At 46.9% G+C, this 16,244-nt stretch overlaps 1 protein-coding gene across 2 annotated transcripts in view; it reads right to left on the bottom strand.

Moving 5' to 3' along the window:
- Reep1 (receptor accessory protein 1) overlaps positions 1-5,803 on the bottom strand; it is a 100,874-nt gene extending 95,071 nt beyond the window's left edge. For both annotated transcript variants that reach the window (XM_050126443.1, XM_050126442.1), the window contains exon 1: positions 5,659-5,803. In XM_050126443.1, the coding sequence (XP_049982400.1) occupies positions 5,659-5,690 (32 nt within the window). In that variant the 5' untranslated portion in view covers positions 5,691-5,803. The remainder of the gene's footprint in view (positions 1-5,658) is intronic.
- Between the last annotated feature and the right edge of the window lie 10,441 nt (positions 5,804-16,244).

Here is a 16,244-nt window from a genome sequence, read left to right as displayed (position 1 = left end):
ATTATATGCATCAAATCTATGGGGACTTTTTCTTGATTAATGATCGACATGGGAAAGCCCAGCCCAGTGCCACTCCTGGGCAAGTGGTCCTGGATTGTATAGGAAAGTAGTTGGGCAAGCCAAAAAAAAATAATAAATAATAAAATAAACCAAGTCAGTAAGCAGCACTTCTCCATGGCTTCGATTTCTGCCTCCACGTTTCTGCCTTGAGTTCCTGCCCTGACTTCCCTCCATGATGAACTGTTACCTGGAATGGTAAGATAAAATGTACCCCCGGCCCTCACATACACTGGGTTGCTTTTGTTCAGCGTTTTATTACAGCAATAACTAGAGCCGGGCAGTGGTGGTGCACGCCTTTAATCCCAGCACTCAGAGGCAGAGGCAGGTGGATTTCTGTGAGTTGGAGGCCAGCCTGGTCTACAGAGAGTTCTAGGACGGTCAGAGCTGACACAGAGAAACTAGGACAGAGCCATCTTGATTGGCATAGCTTTTCCGCCATTGATCAGTACACTCTCTCGGGATGGCTCTTTTCAGAAAGGAGGGGCCTACTCCGTCACAGCACTCAGACCCTCCCTTGCCAGCTAATCCCACTGATACATTTTAGGAGGTCCCAGGGCCCCTTCCTAGCACACAGGCAGGATTAGTGAACAAAGAGCTGTGGTGTCACCTAAGCTGGTACTGTCACTTCCTGCAGGGTTCTTATATTTACAAATCCTTGTGGCACTCTGGAGCCAGGTGGGGAAGGAAACAGCCTTGAAGTGTATCGATTCTTGGGGTTATTAGGACCTCTCAGGTGATGCTGGCCATCTGATCTCTCAAACACTCTGGACTCTAGCAGTGGGGAAGTTCAGTGTGGAGACTAGAACCCACATGCTCTCTTCCAGGCCACCGTCTTTCCTCTTTCAATTCAACGGAACAGTCACCCGGTCTTTTTACCATGTCCCACACAGCTGCACCAGGAAATACATCCTCAACAAGCATAACCCTCTACTAGCTGGGTTATCTTTCTGGGTTCCAGATTTTAAGAGCAAGCCCCAGAAAAAGGCAAGCTTCTGTCTGAGGGTTCAGTCTCTTGGCATTTGTTTTGCAACAGTGGGGGAACAGCTTGAGGCCAGCCCACAGGCACCCTCCCAGTCCCCTCTCCTTTCCATCCCTGACACAGAATGAATGCCGTCATGCTCCAAATCCTACTCCTGGGATCCAGCCAGACTTCAGCATCACTTTGTGCTTCCCTAAAACTAATGGCTTTGTTTGTTTTTGTTTGAAGAGTTATGCTCACATCGTATACATGTGTGTGCCATGTTGAGGTTAAGAGGACAACCTGCATGAGTCAGCCCTCTCCACCACGTGGGTCCCAGGGACCGAACTCAGGTCGTTAGGCTTAGCTACAAGTACCCTTACCTGCTCAGCCATCACACTACACGCCCCCTTTTAAGTTAGATTTTGGTTTGTGTGACTGTACGGATGCTTGTGTAATGGCTCGTGTGTGGCGATCAGAGGACAACCTGGGAGCTGACTTTCTTCTTTGACTACCATGTGGGTCCCGGAAATCAAATTCGAGTTGTCGGGCAAGCTCCTCTACTCGGTGAGTCATCTTACTGGTCCCTTGTTTTGTTTAGAGACAGGTTTCCTGTGTCCAAGGCGGGTCTTAAACATGATAAGGACAGCCTTGAACTCCTGACCCTCCTATCTCTGCCTTCTGAGTACTGGAATTACTGAGATGCCATGCCATGTTTATAAGATGCAGAGCTCAGCGAAGCCTAGGCAGGGACTCTTTAACAAATGAGCTGTGTCCCAAGCCCAGAAACTGACATTTAAAAAAATACACAGAAGGATTTCAGGTGTAGCCAGAGGTAGGGTCCTTGCCTAGCCTGTTCCTAGCCTGTACCTACCCTATGCTGATCCCATGCCTAGCCCTTGTCTAGCCCTTGCCTAGCCCATGCCTACCCTGTGCCTAGCCTGTGCTGATCCCATGCCTAGCCCTTGCCTTGCCCTTGCCTCGCCCCTCACACACTGACCCTGAGTTCCATCTTCAGCACAGCAGAGACAATAAGTGATCCTAGAAGCCGTACAAGGCAGAAATATCTTTCTTCCCAGTATATCCATTAGATAGTCATACATTTTCATTGGATGAAGATTTTCCTTTTCTCCTGTAGTAAGGTGGGTTTGGGTCTTCTAACCACACAGTGGCTGGGAGGCTCTGGGTCCATTCTGCCAAGTCTGAACCTTGGCCAAAACTCTGTCAGGAACAATGAGTACTTGCTCCTTGGGATGCTTCAAAAGGGCGCATTCTCCCGAGTCACAGCAGCCTCTGTGCACCCCTCTACAAGTTTACTCATGGACATTGTCTCCAGTGTGAGATTCATTCACATTTAGGCCTTGAGAAAGAAGAGTGCTGACTGGCTCAGTTAGTAAAGTGCTTGCCTAGCATGCACAAGTCTGAGTCCAGCCTAGGCACAGGAGACCCTGTGTAAAAACAAGTGAAGAGGTAGAAGGCAAATCCTAAACCAGCCCCATGCCCATAAAGACACCAGTTAGGCGCTAATAAGGTCTACTTGCTACCACACTGACTCTCTTAATTTCTCCCTGATTGAGCCCAGGGAGGTTCTCAAATGGATGCACACTCATTGAGCTTTGCCCACTGGGCACAAGCCTGCCTGATACCCAGATACTTCCATCCTCAGAAGATGGCTCTGCTAAATCCCTTCCTTGTATCCAGGGCCTCTGGAGCCTCTGGGCTCCTTCAACAAATCAATGTTTGATGAGTGGCCTTAGATGCCAGGTACTTAATTTAAAGCAGGAGGAGAGGAGGACGAGAGGGAAGAGGGGAAGAGTGAGGGGCCGCTGCTGCCTTTGGAGGGACAGGGGCTGCAGAGGGGAACAGGTCACAGTTGCTGCCTCACAATACTCATGGCCAGTGGCAGAAAGGACCTCGACAGCATCAGCTTGTCCCAGTAACTCTGGTTGGATGATTGGGACCATAAAGACAGGAAGACACGCCCTCTCCATCCTTAAACACAGCGATAGGTCTTCCTTAAATATTCTTTGATGTGGCTGACAAAACTTTGCAGAGCCTGATCACAGGAAGGAAATGGAACTTATGAACAGAACCGTCACACAAGCTCAGACCAGAGTGCTAAGGAAGCCTTAAAGAGATAGCCTCTGTGTAACCATCATGGGTCCTTGACCATGAATCCATCAGACCCAACATCCTGAGTTCATTTACTCCAGCTGGTCTTTGACCTTGGGCAAGGAGCATCCCCTCTGCAGTTCCATAGAGGAGGGTGGAGGACTAGATTGGTGGGTTTTTTTTATTAGCAATAAACCCACATATTATCCAATTTTACTTTATCTGGAACCCCAATATATAAAATAAAGGGGAGCTGTTCATATGGAACGAGAGCATCAAAACGCAAGTCCCTTTGGGAACCCGGCTTGAAAACTGCAGAGTGCTCACATCCTCTTGCAGACACCCCAAGGGCAGAAGGGAATCACCATTGATTTAGTGTTCTCCATGGTGTTGGGAACCCACATGTCACGTGTTAGTGAAACCTCTGCAACAGCACTGTGCAGCTAATCAGCTTAGGAACCGAGATCTGGTGTACTCAGGGTTATGAAGTGGGATCTGCTGGCAAGAGGCAGAACTGGATTTGAACCATGGATGTTCTTGACTCCAAACACAATATCCCAGCCCCACCCCCTGCTCCTCACCCTTTACCTCTGTAGAATACTGGGCTGAATCGATTATTTCCTTGCATCATAAATACAAATATATGTATAAACATATGAGAACAAGTTATATTCTTAAAGACTATAACTCCCCTAAATTATCATGAGATTTCCTTCTGAGGCAAAGATGTAGCTGGTTTTCAGTTTGTTTACACCTGCTAATATTCCATAAAGGGTATTGTTAATGTGAACCAGGAATTGTTGATTAAAATCGGTGCTAATAATTCATGCTGAGTTTATGTCGTGGTTGAGGGACAAGATTGGAAGCATCCTCTTGACCTTTTCAAGTTGCTCCAAATCCCAGTAATCTTGGGTGCAGAGGGTAGCAGTAGACCCGAGGGGCAACTCTCACGGTCATTTAAGCCATCGGGTGTCTCAGTTCTTCAGGGTGTGGATTTTCAGGAGGTAACATCACGGTGTTGTTGCAACCCCTCCCAACACTGCACATCTTTTCTACACCCCCCCCCCGTGCCTCTTCTGGGGGTATGCTAAGAAAACCACTACAGTGGCATCCTGCTGCTTGAGGACCTATAGAGAAAGCCCACCAGGCCAGGAAATAAACGGCAGCGCTCCACCCAAAGGTCCCCCAGAGGCCACTAGCAATTCAAGCATCACAAGACTTCAGGAAAGAAAATACCACTGAAGGCAAGACAAGCTTTAGTCAGGCACGAGGCGTGGCAAGGTGTGCCAGTGGCTTCTCTGTATTATTGATGCCAGTGGTGCCACAGAAATCGAAATATTTCACATACCCCCTGAAGGTACAGAGGAAACCCCCAGCAGTCAGCGACAGCTGTTGGGGAGACCCGAGTGGGCTCATTTGCTGGACTTTGGAAGGAAAGGGCAGAATGGTGGCAGGGAGACTTCGGCTAGGACTTTATAGAAAGCCACCATGGACTGCCCTGAAATATCAGTCAAGAAGCAAAGAAGAGAAGTGTGCCGCGCTGTCAAAGAGGGTTAATAGCCCCTCTTTCTCAGACAAAGAAAATGCTGGGCACGTGGCCCTCACCCAGACCTCCCCAGACCCATTTCAGTCCCAGGTCCCCTGAGTAGGAGGTAAATCAATTGTCCTGATCCAGGTAGGAAAGGTGGGAGGCGAGAAAACAACAAAAGTCCCCATCACACCTCCCAAGGACTTCATACAGGCCTCACCCCGGATGACTCTGCTCTCCTGCACCGTCTGGGAGGTGTCACTGCCACCGCCCTTTGGTGCTGGTTGTGGGGTGGTGGGCAGCTGCCTGTCACTAGGAAATTTCCTGTGCATTCCTAGAGGTTTCTGTCCCTGTCTCTTAAACCCCTGCAAAGGAGAGCAGACAAGAGGGACGAAGACTTCTACTCCAAGATGCATACTAGTTTATCTGCCACCTGCCTTTGCCTCTGTCTATTTGAGAAACCTAAAAAGGAGTATCTTCTTCACTCCATTGAGCGCCCCACTTCCTTCTGGCGACTCGTCTCCGCAATGACCCCTTCAGGCAGCACCTTTTGCTTGTCTGTCTGTCATTTTCACCTGACAAAGCGCGGCGGCAGATGAGACCAGGGCATTTCTCCCAAAGGAGAGAGAGACGCGCGGGCACCCACTCCTGGCCCCTGAAAATCCGCCCCACCCGTAATGGAACAAAGCAACAGAGGCAAGGCGAGACGCGCATCGCCCAACCCGGGCGACTCCACCAGTGTGCGGGGACCCACGCCCCGGTCCCCCTGCAAGCCGCCGCCTGCGCCCGCGGCTACCCTTGGGCCAGTAGCACCGCGCGTCCTACGCCTCCTCACACACCCCGCGTCCCCAAGCAGCTACTGTACCTGCTAAATTTAGCGACCGCCGGGTATTAATAGCTCTAGCGACCCGGGGTTGGTGGCTCGCAGGGGCGCGCGGCCCTAAAGGGACCTGGGGAACCGGGAGGGAAGGGAAGAAGAGACGTAGAAGAGGCCACTTACACCACCAGCCTGGAGATGATCCACGACACCATGGCGGGCGGGCGGGCGGGCGGGCGCGGCCCGGGCTGCTGAGCTGCGGGCAGTGCTGCGCTCCGGGCACGTCTGTCTGTCCGAGCACCGCTGCCGCCGCCAGACTGAGCGCGCCCGCTCGGCCCGGCCCCGCGCTCGCGCGTCGGCGCAGCCGCGGCACGTTCCGCCTGCTGCCCCAGCCCCCCGGGGCTCCGCGGGCCCTCGGCGATTGGGCGGCTAGCGGTGAGGGCACCCGCGCGACCCGCCCCTGCTCGGTTCGTCCCAGCCCAAAGGCTGCAGCCAGGGCGGGTCCTCCTGCACACTCAGTGCTTGGAACCTTGCCTCGCAGTGGCCCAGTGGGCTGGGCCTCGGAACCCCCGGGGAGGGCTGCCCCACCCTCAGTACTAGGTAGGGAAACTGAGGTCCGGTTCTGGACTTTGAAATCTTGCCTACACCTGTCTAGACGAGATTCTGTCATTCTTCACTTAGATCATGTCCTAGCCTCAGGAGAAACATGACATCTTCAACTTCCCCTTAAGTCACCATTACAGCATCTCAGCAAGTGTCTGCCTGCTGACAGTTCTAGTGTCCCTACACAATCTGTACCCTGTCTGCAACCCTATCACCATTCACCACTTGTCCCTTTAGTTCTTTTTCCTGCAGATACCTTATGTCTCTCTCATTTACTTGTATGCGTGCGTGCATGCGTGTGAGCGTGCGTGTGCATGAATGCATGCACCACCACACATATGTGGGCGTCAAAGGACAACATGCAGTAGTCAGTTCTATGTGGGTCCCAGGAATCAGATTTGGGTTATCAGGCATGGCAGCAGGCACCTTAACCAGGGGGAGCTGTCTCGCAGACCCGCACCTTGGATTTTTCTGTGTACCTTCATATATACATCTGTCTTGGCTTGGTTCATCTTCAAGGCTCAGCAGATGGGCTATGAGAGCTGAACGTTGTCTACATTATTGCCCAGATGCATTTGCAGAACCTTGTGGCGTCTTAGGCAGAATGGAAACTGTATTCAGTATAAACACTTTCATGCATTTAAAAATTACTGCATCATAAAGGATTTATCTTGATAACTAAATTTTATGGCGTCCCTTCATTCAGTATCACTGGAAATCCTTAGCCCTTTATCCTTTGGCTCTGCTGCTACCTTCCTCCAATAGCTTAGGGCCCAGTGACCTGCTCTTTGCTGGTATTCAGTGTGTAAAATTCAGTGCGCAATATGAGAAATTCTTTAGAGACATAGCTTGCAGCCTTCTCTAAAGGAACTCTGTCCAAGATGGCTTCCTGCAGAGGCAAGGTGACTTTGGACTTGAGTTGAAAGACACTGAAAATCCAGTGCTTTCAAATGTGGTAGAATGTGCATGGTGGCATGTACCTATAATTCCAGTACTTGGGAGGTAGAAACAGGAGCCTGAGCTAATGTTCTAAGACCAGTCTCAGCTCCCTCCCTCCAAAACCCGGGCGTGGTAGTTCACACTGTAACCTTAGAACTCAGGAGGTAGAGACAGGCAAATGAATTCAAAGTCATTCTTGGCTACTTACGGAGTTCAAGACCAATATGGATATTACATGACTCTCTCTCTCTCTCTCTCTCTCTCTCTCTCTCTCTCTCTCTCTCTCTCTCTCTCTCGTACACACACACAGACAGAAAACACTTTCTGACAATGAAGGTGCTGTAAGAGAACTGTCTTTTGGGGGGAAGAGTCTTAAAGAGCCTATGAAACGCTTACAATGTAAGGGGTTTAATGTAGTGTTGAGGCCGTTTGGAGGCTGGCCATTTCTCTTTTGGGCAGCTGTGAACCTCACAGCCCCAAACCACTTCCCTTACAGAGCCCTCACACTCCAGGCCACTGTACCCCTCGATACGAGACAACCAGAGATGCTCCTGTATTCCAGTACCCCTGAAATTATTCAACTTAGGAAATCATAAGCCTGCCTTGCCTTGTCTTCCTTCAGGAATATATTTGCTATGGCTTCTTCTCTCCTGTTTTGTGGGAATCCCAGTGGTTTTCTTTGAATCCTACATGGCCTGTGCTCTCTTTAGGTAGGAAAACAAGTAGAGTAAACCTATTTTTCCTCCAGTTCTCTCTTCACTGTTTGGCATCACCATATTTTACTAGAGACAATAAAAATTAAATGGGGAAAAGCTTGGAAAACTTAGAAGGCAGTGAAAACTGTAAAGCCAAGCCAGGCATGGTGACTTATGCGTCTAGACCCAGAACTGGGGAGGAAGGTGAAGGGGGATGCTCATGAGTTTGAGGCCCTACCTAGACTACAAATGTGAGCTTCTGTATCAAATAACAAAACACCAAAGGCAAACCTGGTATAGCAATGACCGCCTGTAATAGTAATAACAACAATAACAACAATAAAATTAATAAAAATTTAAAAACACAGCAAAACCACAGAGTTTGGTCATAAAGTACATGCCTTGCAAGTACAGGACTTGAGTTTGACCCCCAGAATCCAGGTTACAAATAAAAAAACTTGCAGTCCAGAGACAGAGGCAAGAGAATGAATCCCTGGGGTTCGCTGGCCACCCAAAGCCCAGACTACTTGGTGTGCTCTGGGCCGGTGAGAGCCCCTGTGCTCCAAAACAAGGTGGATGCTGCCCAGGAGAATGACCCTGAGGTTTAACTGTGGTTTACACACACGCATGCATGCACATCTTGCATACTCTAAAGCCCGAGCAAGACAATACTAAGGGCTTCTGAGACCCCCCCAACTTCTCTCCATGTTCCTCCACCACGCTCACTAGTGATATCAGAAGGCCTGTCAGTCTTCTTGATGGGTGGGGGGCACGGACTATTAATGACTGAGCAGGGCCTTGGTAGCGCAGGCCTTAGTCCCAGCTGTTGAGGAGGTTGAGAAAGGAGGTTTGCAAGGTGGAGGCCTGCCTGGGCTACTTTCTGAGACTCTGTCTCAAAAAGTAAAACAACAATAGCACAACAAGGAGAGCCTGTGATAGCTCAGTAGCAGGTTTGCCTTGTATGTGCAAAGCCTGGAGCTCAATCCTTAGAACTGGAAAATAAATTACAATTTTCAAAAATTGTGGTTTGCAGGGGTCTCCTGAGCAGGGAAACAGTAGAGTGCTACCCCATCTGCCATGCTGTGTCCTTCCCGGACAAGCCCAGTGGGTAAGCTTTACAGGTAAATGGAAGACTCAGGTTTGCTTACTGTGCTCAACTGGACATTGTCACTACTGAAACGAAACACTTAGGTCTGGAGGAATGGACTAGAAACTTAGTGGAACCACCACAGGTTTTCTTCAGCTTTCTTCAACTTGTTGAAGACTTGTTCCTTAGAGCAAGGCTGAGTGATGGGCAGGCAGGGAGAGAAGCAGGGGCCGGAAGAAAGTGGGTTTTTGTTTTTGTTGTTGTTGTTGTTGTTGCATTCCATTTCTCTGAACAAACACGTTGCACATCCTGGCTCTCTCCATCCTGGGCCCCTCCAGTTTGTCCTTGGCCACAGCCCTGAAACGCTGAGACCAGGGAGGAGTTCAGTCTTCTAGACAATGGGGCTCTCAAGCCACTATCAATTGGCTCACTTTGAATCCTTTTTCTCACGGTTGGACTGGCTGTGGAGTGACTTCTGCTTTCGTTCCCAAACTCTTCTATCTTCTGACACAGCCTGCTGTTTTGTATTCGAGAGTTATTCTCTCATATCCTAGCCTTAGAAATTGCAATTTCTCTTATGTCTTTATTACTTCAATTAGTTTGTGGTTGATCACCAGACATAAGCTGACTCAAAAATGTCTCCCTAGTATTTTTTTGTACTGAAAACAGAAGAGACTTCTACATTTTCCTGTGAGCTAAAGTTCCCCAAATAAAGGGCCATGCATGTGTTACAGAGTCTACAAGGCTGGCTGACTTAGTCGAACTTTCTGATTGTAGAAAATTATCATGTTCCATATCCATAGGCAAATCATCTTGTATCATTTTTATATATCTTAATATCCATTCCTTGCTGGGATAGCTATTCTTGATTGTCAGCTTGACTACATCTGAATGGAAGTAAAACCCGATTAACTAAAAACCAAATGACTGGGCACACCTGTAAGGGAATTTTTTCTTAATAAATCATTTGGAGGTGGGAAGATACATCTTTAATCTGGGACACACCTTTGGCTGACAGCCTGTATAAGGGTATGGAAGAAGGAAGCTTCTCTCTCTTTGCCTGCTTGCTCTCACCTTCCTTCACTGGCATTGGAGCCTACTGTTTTGGGATTACAGCATATATAAATTCTGTTTCTCTAGAGCAGTGGTTCTCAACCTGTGGGTCAGGACCCCTTCCACAGGACTCAAATATCTGCACATCAGATATTTATATTACGATTCTTATCAGTAGCAAGATTACAGTTATGAAGTAGCAATGAGAATAGTTTGTGGTTGGGGGTCACCACATCATGAGAAACTATGTTAAAGGGTTGGTCACAGCATTAGGAAGGCTGAGAACCACTGCTTTAGAGAACCCTGATCAAAAAAAACACTAGCCCACCACTGAGTCTGGTTAGCGTCAAGTGTCAGGTAATACCTATTGCTAACAGACCATTGGCTTCTACCGACCCCAAAGCTGCAGGTGTCACCAGGTAGCAACCAACGCCTGCTTATCTGGCTAACATTCCCACTATGTGCTTGAAAAATAACTTGGTTTATGACTTTGTCTTATAGCTCTACAAACTTCATGGAACCATTTCTACATTGGAGCAAATTATTCACCTCTTTTTCCTGCCACCTCTCTCAAGCCTATCATAACAGAAGTTGTCACAGTGAAGGCTTTAGGTCACTTCCTGGGGGTCCTGCTATAATAGGACCCTAGATATCAGTAGGCCCCCAGACCTTAGCATGACTGACTCCATGATGGAAGTGTCATTTGAGCTGTAAAGCTCAGCATGTAGACAGCACCACCTGCCAAAACCAAAACAAAGGCCTAATCTGTCAAAGTTCATAGAGTTCTGGGAAAGCCTCAAAATGTGCTAACCTTGCTTTTTTAGCTTCTCTAATTCTGCTTCTAACTGTTCTTGTGAACTGAAGTATGTCAATCCAGAACATGGTTTTTGTGCTTAAAAGCTCACCCTGAGAAACACTCAGGACTATCTAGGGTCCCAAACTCCTGATGTCATTGCTGACCAGTTAATAAAGACTTTCTATTGGCTAACCCATGTCCAAGTAGTCATTTCTGGTGAATAGCCCACACTGCCGGTGGGTGATTAGTATTATCCTCAGCGTCAACAAGTAATTTTCTTCTAGCTTTTCTATCTTCTTAACACTTTGATGATGGAAGTGACCCCTGGCCTTCAAGCCCTTGGCTCTAGTCAACCAATTTGATCTAATCACAAATAAAACATTGGCCTTGGGGAGTCTGGTCCTCTCTTTAGTCTTCATCCAACTTTGCATCAGGAAAGTTCCCCAATCCCTTTCTTTGGCTCCTGGTGTTCCTTCAGAGTGAACCTTGGCTTCACAACACACTATTGACCTCTCTGTGTATTGCTTTCATAAATGCAGCATCTGCAGGATGCAAGCCACGCCCAAAGACGACCTGGAGCACAGCAGCAGTGCACCCTGAGATCTGTGATGATGACATCATTCCCATGTCCAGGCGTGTCCCCTGCCGTAAGCCACACCTTGACACCACCCCCACATGTCCGTTTCCACAGCTGAAGTCTCAATTTGAACAGTTCTTTCCATTTATTTTGCAGCTCCTCACACAGATGAGAGATTGAAGAAATAGATTGTGTATGTGAGCCAATTTTTTCAAGATTCAATTCAATAACTACCATCCACGTGAACTGATGGGGGAGAGTCTTCTGTTTTGTGTTAATTTCATTGGTTAAATAAAGTGACTGCCTTGGCCCTTTAATAGGACAGAAAATTAGGTAGGCGGAGTAAACATAACAGAATGCTGGGTGAAAGAAGCCGAGTCAGTCAGTCGCCATGATTCTCCCACTCCAGACAGACGCAGGTTAAGATCTTTCCTGGTAAGCCAGCTCGTGTTGCTACACAGAATATTAGAAATGGGTTAGATCAATATGTAAGAGCTAGCCAATAAGAGGTTAAAACTAATGGGCCAAGCAGTGTTTAAAAGAATATAGTTTGTGTGTTGTTATTTCGGGGCATAAGCTAGCCAGGCGGCCAGGAGCTGGGGTGGCAGGAACACAGCCCGCCGCTTATTACAACAGTGAGCCTTGGTTCCCTGAGTTTCCTTGAACTTGAGGGGGCTATGTTTCAGATCTAACATAACCAGGAGCTTCTTGATGCACTAACTGAATTGATTATTGCTTAGACATTTTTCGAGGTTCTTTTCACCTACACTGGTGTGGCTTTTTGCTCAGCATCATGCTGCCCCATGGGAAGCTACAGTAGATAGGGGCTGGTCCAGAGATACAGGGTGGGAAAGAACAGGGGAAATAAACTTAACCCCGAGCCCTGAACTTGTCCAGAGTATCTCAGACCTGGCCTGCTCGATATACACACACTTCTGTTTCCAGGATCCTGACTGAGTACCTCAAGAGTTTAGTTAACCTCCTCCTGTGGGTGACCTTAGAACCTTCAAAGCCAGTACTGGTTTTCTTTGTCCTGGGTCTGCTTTTTTGGGCTCATAAGACTATTATGGAGCATTATTTTAACTATGTAAAGATGTGCTATATTTGTTTATGCTATGGAATATTACTTTAACTGTGTAAAGGTGTGTTACTTTTGTTTATGCTGCATTTGCTTAAGTATGCAAATATTTGTTGCATTTGTTTCTCCTTGCCTGCCTAAGACAACTGATTGGTCTAATAAAAAGCTGAACGACCAATAGCTAGGCAGATAAAGGATAGGCGGGGTTGGCCCACAAAGAAAAGAAGTAGGAGAAGAGGAACAAGAGATAAGAGAGGAAAGAATGAGGGAGAAGAAGAGAGAGATGTCTGGGACCAGAAGCCAGGCAGCTACTAGCCAGACATGGAGACAGCATTAATGTTAGTTATACAGAAGGAAAGAAAAATAAAAATCCCCTAGGCAAAACGTAGATGAATAGAAATAGATTAACTTAATGAGAAAAAATACTAGCCAGAAACGAGCATAAGCTAAGGCTGAGCATTCAAAAATAATAAGTCTCCATGTCATGGTACAGAAGGCTATGGCATTATTGGCACCGTCTTTCATAGGGTATGCTCAGTTCTAAACTGGAAGAACGAGACCGCCATTTCAAGAAAACAGCTGTTCGCAGTTCATTAGCATGAATGTCGACATCAAGTATCTCTCGTTTCTTAAGACCAAACGAAGCAAGCATTTTGGACTTTCTACCAAGTAGATTGGAGAGTTGAAATATCTATTCCAAAGTAGCCAGGAGATAGAGCAATCTATACTACCCTGAAAACTCTGTTAATGATCTTCGTGGTGGAGAGATAAGATCCTGCATGAACAATGGCCACTGGGCCACTACCTCTGTGTGTGTGTAAATAGGAAGATGACTGCAATGCGGACTGAACACTGGTCAACATTTTTTAATTTCAGCCTGATGTTATAACCCACGGTTGGGGTTCCTAAATATTCAGCCTGATGTTATAACCCAGGTTGGGGTTCCTAAATATTCAGCCTGACGTTATAAGCCACGGTTGGGGTTCCTAAATATTCAGCCTGATGTTATAAGCCACGGTTGGGGTTCCTGATGTTATAACCCAGGTTGGGGTTCCTGTCTTGGTCTTGTTTATAATGAAGTCCATTCCGCACAGGGTAGTCGCTAGACTCAGAGGCGACATGTCGGAAACCCGACGCTGCTGGGGAGTTTTGTGTTGTCTGTGGTTGTTATCTGTCCCCTTATGGAAGCAGCACATGTGTCCATTTATAGTACTGCCCCACCTGTTCCCAGAGAGGATCTAAGACAGCAGGGTAGTCTTTCCACAGACACACCCCAGATTCTTGTAACGGTGCCTGAACCAGGTGGGGCCCTTCTCAGGGCACTGGCAAGTTTCAATCAGCACAAAGGGTGGATCAGAGGTGGCTGTGCACTGTTGGCAAAGGCAGAGCTACCGTGGTGTCCTTTGGTGGGGTCAGCAGGGAAAGACAGGTTGGTACCAGAGGCCTTTGGCCTTACCCTTCTGGCCTGTCTCCGAATGTGGACTGTCGGCAGCAACCTCTTCAGCTGTCTTTAACCTCTTCATCTCCGCACACCTCTCTTCTCAGGTGACTGCTGCCATCCCCAGCCTTCTTGTAAAGGAGCTGGAATCTGTCACAGTAACTGTTCTACTGCTGTGAAGAGACACCATGGCCAAGGTGACTTATAGAAGAAACCTTTTTAACTGGAGGCTGGCTTACAGTTTCAGAGGGTGAGGAAGCATGACGGCAGGCAGGCATGGTGCTGGAGTAGCAGCTAAGAGTTTACATACTATTCCCAAGTTGGAGAGAGAGAGGGGAGAGAGAGAGAGAGAGAGAGAGAGAGAGAGAGAGAGAGAGAGAGATAACTGGGAATAGATGGAAATGGTGTGGGCTTTTCAAACTCAAAGTCCACTCCAGTGATACACCTCCTCCACCATGGCCATACAATCTAATTTTTCCCAAAATGTTCCACCAACTGTGGACTAAACATTCAAATATATGAACCTATGGGGCCATTCTCATTCAAACTACCACAGGACCCATAGCGAAGCCCAAGAATTTACTCTTGAGAGGCTAGTACAGCAGAGGAGTTGACCTCTGGGGTCTGCACACCTGCACTGAAGCCTGGCTCTGGCATTTACTGTGTATGTTATGGCCTTGATCAAGCCCCAACCTATGGATTCTTTATGTGTCTTAGACTACCAATGTGTAGAGTGAGAACGTTATTATGTGCTTCCAAAAGTAGTAATGAGAAGTAAGTAATAAATGTACTCACTTAGCTTAGTGCCTGGGCAAAGCACTTCAAAACCACAGAGAGATGCTATCCCACCTACTCGTGAGGATGGCTAATAGTGGAGGAGGCTGGCAGTGCCAAGTGCTGTACATACACAGGTACCTGGAACCCCCATGCATTGTTGATGGCAGTGTGATCATTTGCAAAACACCGTGGCAGTTTCTTGTTACTTAAAATATGTGCATCAAATGTGTAAATCAGAGGATACATAAATGTATATTTATTCATAAAAAAGAATGTGTTTACTTCATTGCTCAGCAGCTCTACTCTTAGACATTTACCAAGAGAAAGAAATCATATGATCATATAATGACTTACCCATGAATCCTCATGGTTACATTGTATGTAATGATCAAATGAGCTGTAGCAAGTGTGATAGTTTGTTTTAATTGTCAACTTGTCACAATTTAGTCACCTTGGAGACAGACTCAGTGAGGAAGTATGTACACCAGGTGTCCTGTGGACATATCTGTTGGAAGTTGCTTTGATTATGTTAATTAGCATAGGAAGAGCTATCCTAAAAGTGGGCAGCACCATTCCCTAGGGTTGGGTTCTAAAGTGTATAAAATAGGAGAAAGTGAGCTGAATGCAATCACTGACACATTATTATCTCTCTGCGTGAGTGAGAATGACCCTCATAAGTTCATCTAATTGGTCCCCAGTGGGTGGAACTATTCGGGAAGGATGAAGAGCTGTAGTCTTGTTGGAGGAGGCATGTCAATGGGGACAGGCTTTTGAGTTTCAAAAAACTTCCACCAATCGAGTCTCTCTCTATTTTGCAGTGTGTCTCAAGATGTGAGCTCTTGGCTACTGCTCCACTACTATAAGTTCATGGATTCACCCTGTGAAACTGTAAGACCCCCAGAAAAAACTCATCTATAAGTTGCCTTGGTCATACTGTCTTTTCACAACAATAGAAAATTAACGAAGATGTTGCTTTTGTGTGTGGATGTGACTAGCTGCTCAAGTATCTGCTACCTTGGTTTCCCCACAGTGACAAACTGTAGCCTGAAACTGAACCAATGAGCTAACAAAAGCCCCTCCCTTGTGCCCAGATTGTTTTTCTCCGGGTATTTTATCACAGTAACAGAAATGAAACAAGAGCATCAGGTGAATGGATAAAGAAAATGTGGTGTGTCCACCTTGTAGAATAGTACTCAGCAAGGAAAACAGTGAATTGTATCAATTCATGTAACAATGGAAACGAGCCACAAAAAGTTTAGAATGAGAAAAAAAAGAATAAACAGTGTTTGATTTCATTTCTCTGAAAGTCTAAGAAGGAGAAGTCTAATTAGAAGGATGGAAAGCTCATGTGTGTTCTGGATGGAGAAACTGAGAAGAATCATAAGAAAACTCCCTAATGTGTTGGCAGTTACAGAGTATGTATGTGTGTTGTTGGCAGTTACACAGTATGTGTGTGCATTGTTTAAAACCAACAAAGCATTTTCTTGAAATTATGTGAACTTTTTTTGAGACAGGGTCTCATATAAACCAGCCTGGCCTCAAAATCTCTGTGTAGTCTAGAATAACCTTGAGTTCTGGGATTATAGGGTCTGCTACTAGTTCTGTTTGATGTGGTACTGGAAATCAAACCCAGGGCTTCTTGCATGGCAAGCAAGCACTATACCAACTGAACCATACCCCCAGACTGTTTGAACTTTATTACCTGGAAATCAAGTCTTGATAAAAC

This window comes from Alexandromys fortis, unplaced genomic scaffold (assembly GCF_014885135.2).
Source record: "Alexandromys fortis isolate MF-2015 unplaced genomic scaffold, M_Fortis_MF-2015_v1.1 scaffold_257, whole genome shotgun sequence".
NCBI lineage: Eukaryota > Metazoa > Chordata > Mammalia > Rodentia > Cricetidae > Alexandromys > Alexandromys fortis.
Note: the sequence above shows the minus strand (reverse complement) of the source record. Positions and strands in the feature narration are given on the sequence as shown.